General features: G+C 37.6%; 1 protein-coding gene across 1 annotated transcript in view; it reads left to right on the top strand.

The window, feature by feature from the left end:
• LOC124594852 (presenilins-associated rhomboid-like protein, mitochondrial) overlaps nt 1-14,306 on the top strand; it is a 114,782-nt gene extending 100,476 nt beyond the window's left edge. The window contains exons 8-9 of the mRNA XM_047133310.1: nt 1,670-1,767; nt 14,039-14,306. Of these exons, the coding sequence (XP_046989266.1) occupies nt 1,670-1,767; nt 14,039-14,132 (192 nt within the window). The 3' untranslated portion in view covers nt 14,133-14,306. The remainder of the gene's footprint in view (nt 1-1,669; nt 1,768-14,038) is intronic.
• The last annotated feature ends 239 nt before the right edge of the window (nt 14,307-14,545 follow it).

Genomic DNA, 14,545 nt, shown 5'->3' with positions numbered 1-14,545 from the left:
CACAGAGCTCTCATGGAAAGGTCCCTAGGGGTGGGATCAATTTTTTGACACTACATATATAGTTGTGAAGATAGAAAGTCATTCTTTATGGTGGTTTGGCCTTGAAAATAATAATAATTTTTGAAACACCATCATATCAGAGCAGTTAAGTTATTTGGCTGGTGTGCTGAATGTTGTTGATTCAAGTCCCTTCAGGCACCAAGTATTTTATTTTTTACATCTTTATCAAAATCACTGTCATCATTACTTTTATTCAATTAATTGGCTGAAATATATTTTCTTTATTGTTAATCCTTTTACACGTCATTTTAATCCTCATGTTAACTGTTTTATTCAGTCTCGTTGTTTCCCTTCATTCTTTTTTTCATTTGGAATATTTGACCATGTGATTTTTTTATTTACTCTGATTTAATTTCTTCCTATTCTTGTTTACCAACTATTCACAAACAAGGCCCACCAATGTGAACGGCTGTAGAGAGTGATGCCTGAGATCACAGTTGTGTAATTGGTTTCAAAGTTGATCTCATGTCTGGGAACCTGTCCCTGACAGTTTAATATTTTTATGATCTTTATAATACTGAGTGCTAGTAAGAACAAATCATGAGGTATTACTTTTCATTGGCCGACATTGTTGTGTATGGGAGGCACCTGTTTAACATGTTTAAAAGAATTGGGCAGCAGTATGCAGTTGTTTGGTGATGAGGTTGTGGTGTAGGTAATGTGTCAAAGGTGAGTGACTGTAGGAAGATCCAAGACAACTTGGACAACATTTCCAGTTGGTGTGATGAATGGCAGCTAGCCCTAAAAGTGGAAAACTGTAAGTTAGTGCAGATGAGTATCAAGATCAAAACTGTAATGTTCGGATACGGTATTACTAGTCTCCTTCTTGACACAGTCAAGTCATTTAAATATCTGTGCGTAACGTTGCAAAGCAGTGTGAGGCAGAACGAACGTATGAGAACAGTGATAAGCAAGGCGCATGGTTGACTTCGGTTTATTGGGAGAATTTTAGGAAAGAGTGGTTCACCTGTAAAGGAGGCTGCATATAGGACGTTGGAGCAACCTATTCTTGAGTACTGCTTGAGTGTTTGGTGTCCATTCCAGGTCGTATCATAGGAAGACAGTGAAGCAATTCAGAGGCAGGCTACTAGATTAGTTACTGGTAGGTTCAAACAACATGTAAGTGTTATGGAGATGCTTCGGGATCTCAAATGGGAATCCCTGGAGGGAAGGTGACATTTTTTTTGAGAAACACTATTGAGAAAATTTAGAGAATCGGCATTTGAAGCTGACTGCCAAATGATTTTATTGCCGTCAACATCCATTGCGCATTAAGGACCACAAAGATAAGATACGTGAAATTAGGGCTCATACAGAGACATATAGACAGTCGTTTTCCCCTTGTGTTATTTACGAATGAAACAGGAAAGGAAATGACATGTAGTGATACAGGGTACCCACCGCCACGCACTGCACAGTGGCTCTCGGAGCATCTATGTAGATGTAGACATAGATGTAATGTAAATAGAATGTAGAACATAGTACTGGCTGGTAATTACTGCAGATATAATTTTTGTAACATTGCAGTCAAATTTTTATTTTCTTTGTCTATAAGCACAGTCCGTAACTCTGTATTCCAAAAACTTGTTTTGTTTCTTTAATATTACAGGCTATCAAAGTAATAATGGCCTTAGATGCAACAGGTGTTCTACTTGGCTGGAAGTTTTTTGACCATGCTGCTCACCTGGGAGGAGCACTTTGTGGAATGTGAGTATATATTCATTCCATGTATACATGATTTAGGAGTAAAGGTAACAACTCATCAAATAGTAGAGGTTGAGTCATCCCCACCTTTACTGGGGAGACCAGCTCAATAAAGGATTCATCCAAAAAATAGTAAAGTTTTCCTGGGTGAGGACTCCACTAATTAGTGAGTTTTTATCTGTACTCTGAAATTATTTACATTCTTCCAGGATTTCCTATTATCATTACATACATATGATGATTTTCCTGTTCTCTTTTTAGAGCTGCTCAGATTATTGTATCCTAATTGTTTGTGATACAATAATCTGAGCGGCTCTAAAAAGAGACCAGGAAAATCATCATATGTATGTAATGATAATAGGAAATCCTGGAGGAATGTAAATAATTTTGGAGTACGGATAAATTTTTTTCGACCCTGACGTTAGATTTCGAGGGCTAGGGGTCTTTCTTTTCCCAAGCCTATACTTCCTTTGGTACCGGGCAGCAGTGGGCACCAGTATCGAATTGATGCACAGAGCAAATGATGCTTCAGATGGGTCAAGATCGAAGACTCATGGGCGAAACCAACCATAGTCTGGTTCTTCGGCCATGATACTGCGATGTGGAAAGGAAATGGAAAGACTACCACATTATTATATTTCCTGAACGTTGGAAGACGGAGGATAATGATGGTGAGATAAACTCCCCCGTTTGGATCTCTGGGTGGGGAGTATTTCAGGTGGTGTCATCAAAAGAGATGAACATTTTAATTTCAGGATTGGAACATGGAATGTGAGAACACTTCAATGAGCAGGAAAACTGGAAATTCTGAAGAGAGAAATGGACAAATGTAAAGTGAAGATAATGGGTTTAAGTGAAGTGAGGTGGACAGATAGTGGTGAAATAGTACCAGGTAATTACACAATGTTTTATTCTGGTGGTAAAAGTTTTGAACGTGGCGTAGCAATAGTGATGGGAAATGAATTAGTGCAAAGTGTGAATAAAGTCTTGTGTCATAGTGACCGTTTAATGTTAGTGAAAATAAGTGCAAAGCCAGTAGACATTCTAATAATCCAAGTGTACATGCCAACATCAGATCACAAATACGAAGAAGCTGAGAAAATGTATGATGAAATAGAAGACATCATTCAGTTGGAAGGAACAGGAGAAGTAAATACCATAATCATGGGTGACTGGAATTGTGTGGTTGGACAAAGCAATGAAGCAAACATTGTTGGACAATATGGATTAGGAAAAAGAAGCAACAGAGGAGGAATGCTAGTGGAATTCTGTCACCGAAATAATTTGGTGGTGAGGAACACTTGGTTCAAGAAAAGGAAGAGTAAACTGTACACATGGAAGAGCCCAGGAGATATGAAAAGATATCAGATAGACTACATACTCGTCAAACAGAGGTTTAGGGGCATTGTGAAGGACACCAAGACTATGCCAGCTGCTGACATCGACTCGGATCACAACCTTTTGGTTGCAGATATCAGCACAAGGCTGAAGAAGATCTGACAGCGTGGGAGGAGAAAACAGAGATGGGACTTGGAAAAGCTATCATAGAATAACGTGGCAGTAAGAGAATCGTTAGAGAAAAAATTTAATGAAGTGAGACACAAAAATACAAGTGCAAGTGCGGAAGATCAGTGGCAAAATGTTAAAATGGTTTTGTTAAATACTCTGAAGAGTGAAGTTGGTAAGGAAACAGAGAGAGAGAGAGAGAGAGAGAGAGAGAGAGAGAGAGAGAGAGAGAGAGAGAGAGAACCCTGGATCACCAATGAGATGCTGGAGAAGATAGAGGAAAGGAGGAAGTGTAAAAATGTTAATGAAGAAGAATACAGAAGACTTAACAATTTCCTCAGGAGGGAAAAAGACAAAGCGAAGAAAAAGTACTTAGAAGAAATGTGTGAAGAAATAGAACAACTACAAAGAAGAGGAAGGTACGACCTCATGTACCAGAAAACGAAGAAACTGGGAGGAGGAGGGAACAAAAGTGTAAGGACTTTTGGAATAGAAGATTCTAGAGAACAAGTGGTTACTGAACAAGTGGAAGTGCTGAAAACATGGGAAGAATTTATAAGGAAACTATATGATACAGAACATTGCCCAGATGACATCGACATAGAGCCAGAGGAAGCTATTGACGAAGGTGAAAAAGGGCCCAGTATACTGACAAGGGGAGTAGAGAAGGCAATAAAGGACATGAAGAGTAGGAAAGCTACAGGGGATGATGACATACCAGTGGATTTGCTTAAAGAAATCAGAAATGAAAGTTTGAAAGTTCTGATACAACTCAAACAAAATCTATGAAACTGGAGAATGGCCTGAAGACTTTTTGGACGTCACAATGGTTACTCTTCAGAAGAAAAAGCAAGCCGAGAAGTGTAGTGATTATAGAACAATTAGTCTGATATCGCATGTGGCAAAGATCATTGCAAGAATACTAAATAGACGGTTGGAAAACAAAATTGAAGAAGTGATGGGAGAAGACCAGTTTGGCTTCAGGAAAGGAAAAGGGACTAGAGACGCCATTGGCATGATGAGGATATTGTCAGAGTTTTGGCTGTTAACGAAGAAGTTTGCACTTGTTTTATAGACTGGCAGAAGGCCTTCGACAGAGTCAACTGAAATATATTGTTGAAAATCGTTGTTGTTGTTGTTGTTGTTGTTGTGGTCTTCAGTCCAGAGACTGGTTTGATGCAGCTCTCCATGCTACTCTATTCTGTGCAAGCTTCTTCATCTCCCAGTACTTACTGCAACCTACATCCTTCTGAATCTATTTATTGTATTCATCTCTTGGCCTCCCTCGACTATTTGTACCCTTAAGGAAATAGGAATCAACTGGAGAGATCGGAGACTTATAAGGCACTTGTACCTGGGACAAAGGGTAAAGGTACGACTGAACTATGGAGAAACGAACAGTGTGGAAATAGGAAGGGGAGTGAGATAAGGATGTTGTCTATCGCCAAGTCTCTTCAACCTGTGTGGAGAAATGCTGGTGAGAGAAGCGCTGAAAGGATGCGGAAACTTCAAAGTAGGAGGACATCTCATCAACACCATTAAGTATGCAGACGACCTGGTAGTGCTCGCCAAAAATCAGAGACAGCTGCAACACATGATGAACAATTTAGAGGAAATGGGAAGAAAATACGGCACAGTAATCAACATCGAAAAATCAAAAGTGATGCACATATCAAAACGTGAGAAACAATTGAAGATAACTGTTGACAATCAGGAACTGGGAAACGTGAATCAGCTCAAGTACCTGGGAAGTTTTATCACAAAGGATGCCCACTGCACCAACGAAATCTGAGCAAGAATCGCCATGGCCAAAGCTGCTCTCAACAAGAAGAGGACTCTGCTGACCAGCAAGTTGAGTTTGTCATTGAGGAAAAAACTGATAAAGTGCTACATTTGGAGCATTGCACTGTATGGAGCAGAGACATGCATCATGAGAAAGGAGGAGAAAAAATACTTAGAGAGCTTTGAAATGTGGTGCTGGAGGAGAATCAAGTGGACAGATCGCATAAAAAAGATTATTACTGCGAAGAGTAGGAGAGAAGAGAAGTATTCTGCGTACAATTCTTCAGAGAAAGGCCAACTGGATTGGACATGTACTTAGACACGAGGGACTCATACATGATTTCATCGAAGGGAAACTCAGAGGAAACGCAGGATGAGGAAGAAGAAGAATTCAACATCTGGACGACATGAAAGATGGAAGGAGATACAACAGACTGAAGGAAGAAGCTGAAGACAAGGAACTGTGGAATCAGAAATTCTCCGTACGAAGACATGGACCTGCCACTAGGCAGAATACTACATAATAATAATAATAATAATAATAATAATTCTTTGTGCTTGAACCCAGTTAGAAAATACCCAACAAAGGAATTTTTTTATTGTAGCTTAATTGTGCAGATTGAGTAAAGGTTTTTGTTTGCACTCTCTCCAGGTTCTTTTTCCCTCTCTGTTATTGACTTTGGATGTCACGCCCTTCCAAGTTTCCCCTCGTACTTGGAACAAGAGGAATTTATTACATTTAGTTTCAAGCAAAGACTGATTTCTGTCATTTGTCAATGTGAGTAAGGCATGCTTTCAGTGAAAATTTACGCTTTTTGTAAACCTGCCTTAGAAAATGCTTTTTCATATTATCACAAATGCAGGTTACTGATAATTAAGCTTTTGCTATTTGTGCCAATGTGGACAGAAAACTATTTACCGCATAGGTACTCAACTTGAATGATGTTCACACTGTGCTCTGCAGGATTGTGTTGTTAGTAGTAGTGTTAAGTGTCATGACTTGCTGTTATGCACAAGTACTGGTATGATGACACGCATCAGTGTGCATTACAGTTGCAGACATTCAACATGGATCTGGATAATGTGAGCAGGGCTTTACTCATAAAGCTGTTTTATCAAAACAAAACCAGTACTGCTGCTGGTCTTCATGAATATCAGTGTGTCAGTGCATTAAAGGAATACGGAGAGGTCCAGTCTCCGCACTCAATGACCAGTTGTGCCAAATTGGCGAAGAAGGCTGAGAATGCTGGACACAATATGCAATCTTCAAGCAGGTGCACGAGCTGTGTCATGATAGTTGAACATTCCATGGTCCACTGTTCAAAAAGTGCTGTGAATCATTGTGAAATGGTGTCTCTAATGCAGCTCCACATTCTTGCGGATGCAGATGATTGTCATCTTGAGCAACGTTTGTAACCTGGAACGTAAACATAGTATGCAGCCGGCCGGAGTGGCCGAGCGGTTAAAGGCGCTACAGTCTGGAACTGCACGACCGTTACGGTCGCAGGTTCGAATCCTGCCTCGGGCATGGATGTGTGTGATGTCCTTAGGTTAGTTAGGTTTAAGTAGTTGTAAGTTCTAGGGGACTTATGACCACAGCAGTTGAGTCCCATAGTGCTCAGAGCCATAGTAGGCAGTTAAAAAATGTTACCCTCTCAATTGGAAATTAATGTGTGTCTTCCAATGGTTTATTGGTAATTTCTCTTCTGCGTGTCCTTATAAATGTTTCCACAAAATTTCATTGCCCCACAATCAATCGTTTTTCATAGGGGCCATCTCATGTAGTGAAACTTTAATTATAATCTCCCTGTACTTTAATGTAAACTCATTTTGAGGCAGTTCAGATACTTCTAATAACAAATGGGAGTGTAGCAAAGCGGAATACTATAGCTACAGAATTAACCTTGAGGGACTGCAGATAAATTTCTAAGTCAATATAGAAGCTAAATTATTGAGTATGTTTGTTTGAATGGCCTATTCCACAGTAGATGTTACCTATCAGTTACTACTACTACTAATACTACTACTACCACCATTATTACTATTTTCCTCTTTCTGAATTTGGAGAACTATGGACTCTGTAGAACTTTAGGCTTTTTGGCCTTTTTTCCCTCTCTTCCCAGGACATCTGCATTCTTTCATTTCATTTCTTCCTCTCCTCCTCGAAAATGTCCTCCACAGTAGATGTTACCAATCAGTTACTACTACTACTACTACTACTACTACTACTACTACCACCACTTCTATCATTATTACTATTTTCCCCCTTCTAAATTTGGCCAACTATGGACTGTGTAGAGCTTAAGGTTTTTTGGCCTTTTTTCCTCTCTTCTCAGGACATCTGCATTCTTTCATTTCTTTTCTTTCTCTCCTCCTTGGAAATGTAATGTGTGGACCTTCTTGTTAGTGGTTTCTTTTCAAATGATCTTATGGTGTTGACTTTGCTTCTGAATTCTTCTTTGTTTTGGGTCATCTCTAGACCAGTTTCTGTGCGTCCCTTTTCACTTTAATGATGTGATGTAACTGAAGATCTTTCTGCTCAGTCGGTGTTCATCCATTCTTGCTAGTTGTCCATAAAATTTCAACTGTTGTTTCCGCATTGTGTCCATTAATTTCTTGATGTAGTTCTAGAGCTCCTCATTTTTCCTATTCTTCCAAGTTCCATGAGTAGTCTTATGAGGTCCCAGAATTTACCAGGAAATCTTCCTTTCAAGTTCTTCCAACCGTCCCCTTTGCACTGTAAAGTGTAGAGTCCCTTTTAGTTTTGTAACAATTATAGTGTCTGATTTTGGCCTTGTAGGATATCGCTCCTTCTCTCTCTTTTTTTTTTTTTTTTTTTTTTTTTTTTTTTTTTTTTGTCTGTGTTAGTTTGTAGGCAAAGTCTTGACTGCCTCTTCATCCTGTCCATTGAACTGGATCCATTCTCCTAAGTATTTGAATTTATTCGGCCTTCTAATCTTTCTATATTTTACCTCCAAACATTTCTCTCCTTGGAGTCTGTGTTCCATATATTAGTTCTTTTCATATGAGACTTTGAGGCCCATTTTTTCAGCAATTTCATCTAAAATCTCCAGTCTTCTTCGTGCACTTTTCTGGTTTCTGGCAGACAGTTTCAGGTCATTGACAAAAACTAAACAGTTGATTTATAAGTTGTTTCCTTTCTTCCCAACATGTATTTCACTAATTCTTTCCATCTTCAGAGTTACTTCCCAGGTTGTTTGTTATTTTTAAATGTCATAAATGTACTGCAATTTTAGAATGTTATAGTCCAGATCCATTTTGCCACTTATAGATAAAAAATGGTTTTTGCTTGTGAATGTGTGGTACAGTTTACTTATGGTATTCATTACCAATTTTTACATGCATTGAAGTTCACAGGTTTTTTTCTCCCCCTCACTGTTAGCAGAGACTGTAGTTGAAACAACTAGGTTGCACTTTCACCTTCATGATTTTTTGGCTTTTAGGAATCCACTTCTCCTCTTGCTACATTCGTCTTCTTTTCATTTCATTGTTGTAAAACTTACACAATTCCTCTTCATAGAAATTTTACTGTTGTATCATCTGTATTTCATTCAGCACAATGTTTTTGTGTCTTTGTTGATTTGTGTGTGTGTGTGCGCGCGCGCGTGCATGTGCCCCCGCCCTCGCTTGTGTGTGAATTTCCATTCTCCCAATAATTCATTTTCACCTTTATCTGGAAAATCTAAGGACATATTGAAGATGGGAGTGGATGAAAGTTCTTATCCCGAGATAACCCCGGGTTGACAAAAATCTCTGCAGATATTCATTAAAACATGTTATTTATTACAAAGATTAATTTCTTGATTCAGATGTACAAATAAGATGGCAGATGAGATATACATGTGAGACACACACACTAGAATGATATTAGAAATCAGTTTGTGTGATAGGTTCTGAAGTATGATGTGATGCACAAGGGCCCTGACACTGGGGCATTGTCTCTCTCTCTGGACATGTGTCCCATGTGTATATTACTTCTTGGAGCAAACTACGCACACTTGTGATGAATTTCTCTTCTTCTCTGTTGGTCCAATGAATTCTAGGAAATGTTTTTCCATCAACGAAAGAGGATGGGGCATTTATCCTGGTTGGCCTGGCTTAGAAGAAATGATGCTCCCTTTGTACTCCCCAAGTATTTTTTCCAAGAGGTTCAACATAAACTCCAGTGAGTCCTTTTTCTCTCCAAATTTGCCATACAAAATAAATAAATTCCACACAGAAATTTCCAGCAAATGGAAAAAGATTTTCTTGTAATACTTTTTGCTTTGCTTTCTGGGTATTGGACATGATGACATTCTCTGATTGGCTTGATCCTCTCCTCGAATTGTGTCATTGTAATCAAGCACAAGCTTTGGCTTTATAATTTTCTTTGACCTTTTCTCAGTCTTCACCACATCCATAGAGTGGATAGCTGAAAGAAGTACCATGTCATTCTTGTCCATTTCGACGCAATGCTAGAACTTTTCATCATCTTTCAGCTACATTTCTCCCTTTCGTAATTGCTTATTTCAGGGGGATTGTTACAACTATTTCTGAGTCATTTTTACCATTATGTAACTATCAGTGGACGTCAAAAGTAGGAAATCTGCTAAGTACAGGGATGTGTAAATTTTATTCCAAATCTTGCCCTTTTCATCAGGATATACTGTTCCTAACCCATTCGGCTCTTGTACAAAAGTAGACTTTCATCTACCGTAATGACCTGTTCAAAAATAAGAAGTTTTAAATTTACTTTCAAGATGCTGGTAAATTGGCCAGGTTTTGTTCAGCTTAGGATTTGGGTGAGTTGCTACACTGCATTATCAGAAAAGTGAAGATATTTTTTTGTTTGGCAGAACCTCTTGTAAGATATTACGTTATTGAAAAATGGAGTTCATAAGCTTGCCAGCTGCAACCATTACATCTACAATTCTGGTTTATGAACAACACATTGCAAAATGGTTAGAACAAAGAAAATTTTAGGTTCTTCGTATCACGGGCAAAAAGCTGGGATCAAAACACATTGGCTGATATACATTGCTGTTTCCAACTGTATAATTTCCAGCAAATCTCTGTCAAAAAAGTGTTCAAATATTTCAAGTTCATCATTGGCAAAAGGAGTTGTACAGTAAGGATCAACAGAAAACAGGTATCATGGAGGAGAGCAATCAGTATTTGGATCAACAAAATGCCATGCTCTCATCTGATGCCGATCTATATCTGTGTCTGCCTCATTTAATGAACGTTCAAGAGAGTCCTCATCAGATTCTGAAACAGAGGTGCCTCCCCACTTCTCTACCTCATTGGAATAATCACTGTTCATTTTAGAAGACTGTAAGCAGTCATAATACTGCAACAACAGCACCAAAGTGGTACTAAAGGACACGGTAATGATGCAATACCAATGACTATAGAAACTCTATTGATGCAAGTTTTTCTTGTTGGAAATACATCCCTCAACTCCTAATCCTCCTAAAGGCTTCACGTGCACAAGCCAGTATCAATACACTGAAACAAAATTGCAAAAAAACACTAAATAGCGGCAGCAGAAGCAATTGCAATAATTACAGTACATATGCTGGTACCAACTAGTAGCAGTAGAAGGAACTACAAAGATTGTAATTGAGAAGCTGGTGCAGGGGCATGCAAAATTCAGGACCTAAGTTACCTCATAATAATATTTTCTGGCTAAACAGTTTAACCCGAGTTATCTCGCTCCAGGACAACTGGGAAAAACCCAGGAATTTTTTCATCTGGAAAAAATCTGGGAATTTTTTAGAACTCTGGGAAATTTTTATTACTTCTAGTTTTCAGTTAATTTTTGTAATTTTGACTGCTAAGAAATGATATTCTAACAAAGAATTTTACTTTAGACTGCTACTGCAGAGTAATACCTCGGCAATAAAACATAAATGAGAGAATAACACCGGTTTCAAAAACAAAACACGGTGCAGTACTACATAACAACAAACTCCTTTTGATGAGCATGACGCCACAACTGTTTACATTTCTAATAGGTCGGGGGAAAATATTTCAAATTATGGTTTGAGAAGCATTGCTCTCATAGTAAATTTCCTGTTGCACAAGATGAATTATATTACATGTGAGAATGTGTGATGAATTTTTTAAAGCACAGAACATTTGAATCTCATTCAAAACTTAACACTTTGAGGTCCAGCCACTTAGAAATATTTCGGGCCCAGAAGACCAGCCATTTATGTCATTATTTAAAATTTTACTGGCACTTTTATGTTTGATGTATCTTAAAAGAAGAAGCTTCAGGTTAGTTTTTCATACTTACTTTAGTTCTTTTGTAGATTACAAAGTATGAAGTGAAGTGACAGTGGCAAAAAGTATAATTAAACCTTCAAAAAAAGGATGAGGTGAGTTGTTGAGCAGTTCCACACATAATTAGCTTTTCTGTGGAAAAGTCAAGGCATTTGGCAGAACATTTATTAAGCGAGGTAATCCATGAAATGTGTACTGCACTTCAGTGAAATTCACAACATGCTTGTCACAAATATTCAGCTGCTGCAATTTAAGCTGTGCTTTTAGGATCCTGCCTAACCACACTCTCAGAAAAAACAGCAAAAAAATTTTGATGACCAACATAATATGTGAAAACTTTGCTTTTCTAGTAACTATACGATATGTATAGTAATTTAAACCAATATTTTTTCCTATTTGTGTGTTCTCGCTACTTGCCAGTGATATGCTATTGGCTGACTACATCACGTCCTATGCTCTGAATGTCTGCTGTCATTGGCTGGTGAGATTATATGATGTAGGCAATGGCTGGCTGACAAAATGTCCATCACAGTCTCTTTTTCAGTGCTTCAGAAGCTACTACATCACGTCCTATGCCCTGAATGTCTGCTGCCATTGGCTGGCGAGATTATATGATGTAGGCAATGGCTGGCTGACAAAATGTGCATCACAGTCTCTTTTTCAGTGCTTCAGAAGCTACTGTCTGGTGGAATTCATATTTGTACTTTCATAATATGAAAATATGAATTGTACACATTGCTGTGCATCAAAAGTCTTTTTAAAATGTATTGTTCTTTGCTGAGTTTCATTTCCTAAAGTGGTAGGAAGTTCTAGGGTGGTCTGTAAAATCTTTATCGTTCAAAGGATCTATGTGTTTTACAGCTCTGAGGGGAAAGTGTTTATTATTATTATTATTTATTTTATGGCCTTCATTAGACCACTGTAGTCAAAAATACAAAGTTCTAATTAAGTTGTTGCACAGGGATACAATTTGGTTCGGCAATAACTTAATATGATATTTAGGTAATATAATTATTAGAGGCTATTCTTATATGAAAGGTGTTTTGCTCTTCTGTCTGCCCAATATTTCTTCATTCTTTCAGATATTTTCTTTCTCTCTTCATCTGAGACAACTCTTCCTGTACTCCTTTTATTGATTTTCATTTGTAGTCTGGTCTGCGGGTCTTGCAGTATTCTGGTTTTCTCTGTCTTGTTTTTTAGGTCATCTACTGTAATTTGAAGTTCTTTATATCTTCCTTAATTTCTGTGATCCATTTAATGTCGCTCTTGCTATTCCACAATTTTTGTATTATTTTTTTACTAATTCTGTTTTCTGGAGTTCTCATCAGATGTCCAACGAATGAGACGCGTTTCTTCCTGATTGTGCTCATGATTGGTTCTATTTTCTTATATACTGTTTCATTTGATGCTATTCTCCAATGTCCATTTATTTTATACTGTTTATTTATACATGTCCTAATTATTCTTCTTTCTATTTTTAGTATTCTGTCAATTTCTGCTGTATTAGTTGTTTTGAAGATAGTTTCAGCTGCATACGTTATTTCTGGTTGTGTAACTGTTTTATAGTGTTTTAATTTTGCATCTATAGATAGGCTTTTTTTGTTGTATGTAGTTTTGGTAATGTAGTTTGCATAGTTCAGTTTTTTAATTCTGTTTTGCCATGATGGCTTCTCATTTAGATTGTATGTTATTATTTCACCTAAATATTTAAATTTATCAACAATTTTGATTTCCTGTTCTCCTATTGTAATTTTGTTGGCAAGTGGTGGATCAGTTAGCATAATCTCCATTTTTTTCAAATGATATTCTTTATCGTTCAAAGGATCTATGTGTTTTACAGCTCTGAGGGGAAAGTGTATTGTCATTTAACATGGAAAAATTAATGTACTTTTAACTGGGATGTATTGTATTTTCACACAGGGAACAGTTTATTTTCACCTAGGAAAAAGTGTATTTTTAACTGGGAAATCTGGATTTTTTTGTTCTCACCCATGTATACACCCTGTAACAGTATAGCTGCACTCTTTTTTTGTCCATTTCTGTTTGCTTGTAATTTTGAGGTACAGAACTAAACCAACAAGTTATTCCAAGCAGAGTATGGCATACAGCGTTCTGTTCTGCCTCTCAAAGTTAGGTGGAAGCCTTTCAGAAGCAGTGGTAAAAATGTTGTTTCCTGTAAGGACATGATTTTCTTTGGTTGATGTCTGCATTATAGCAATGTGTACTTCTACAGCACTTCACTGTTGCTTCAGTAATTTATAGAAAACAATCATAACCAAAATCTCCTGTAGCACTAGTCTATTACAATATAGAATGTGTTTTCTCAATGGAGATTGCTCACATTTGCAAATGTGATAGCAATGCGCTACAAATGCAGAATAATAGCTAAAAAAAAAGACATGATAATGCTATGTAATGTTAACATAGTTATTAAAAAATGCGCAGTAAAACTTGACCATAGTATATTATATGTAGTGTATGTTCTACTTCAAACTTTTTCATAACAACAATCAGTATACTATTCCCAGTATGTAAGCCACATGTAATTCCTAATGAAAACGGCATAGCTCTTCAAAACCTTGCAATAATAATAAATTTTTGACAAGGCTTTGTGCCGGCATCTGTACATTTATAATTTTCCTCTGTTTGTCCTTTGATTCTTTTAAACTGTATGGTTTTAAACAAAATTCTCTTCCAGTTTCTGGTGCTACTGGGGAAACACCTACATTTGGAAAAATAGAGAACCATTACTCCAGTGGTGGCATGCTCTACGTGGTCCACCAAAGAAGTAAGATGCAGACTGAAAGCTGTATCTCAAATCTTTCCAGCTCCCAATGTTTTCGTGTGGATAGTCCAGACGCCTAAATATGTAAATCTGGAAAAATGTGAATTATATTTTCTGAGTGTAACACATTGTTTTAATATGTAATTTAGGCATTAAATATCACAATTTTGACTTCCTTTTATCAAGAAGTAACATTTTCATTGTGACCTTTGTGTCCCCCTTCCTTAAGAGAGCCAGAACGAGTGCTTAAGACTCAATATAAGATTGAGAAGTGGCCAGAGGTAAGTAGGTAACTCCAAACATTGGGCACCAGTGTTCCTCTTTCCATGCTCACATCAAACACGCTGACACAGAACAGTATCTTAATTTTGAAGTTTTCCTCGTCAAGTAATTCCTCCTTCATACCATAAGAATCTGCAG

This window comes from Schistocerca americana, chromosome 2, assembly GCF_021461395.2.
Source record: "Schistocerca americana isolate TAMUIC-IGC-003095 chromosome 2, iqSchAmer2.1, whole genome shotgun sequence".
Classification (NCBI taxonomy): Eukaryota; Metazoa; Arthropoda; class Insecta; order Orthoptera; family Acrididae; genus Schistocerca; species Schistocerca americana.
The sequence above is the reverse complement of the archived record's forward strand: the minus strand, read 5'-3'. Positions and strand labels throughout refer to the sequence as shown.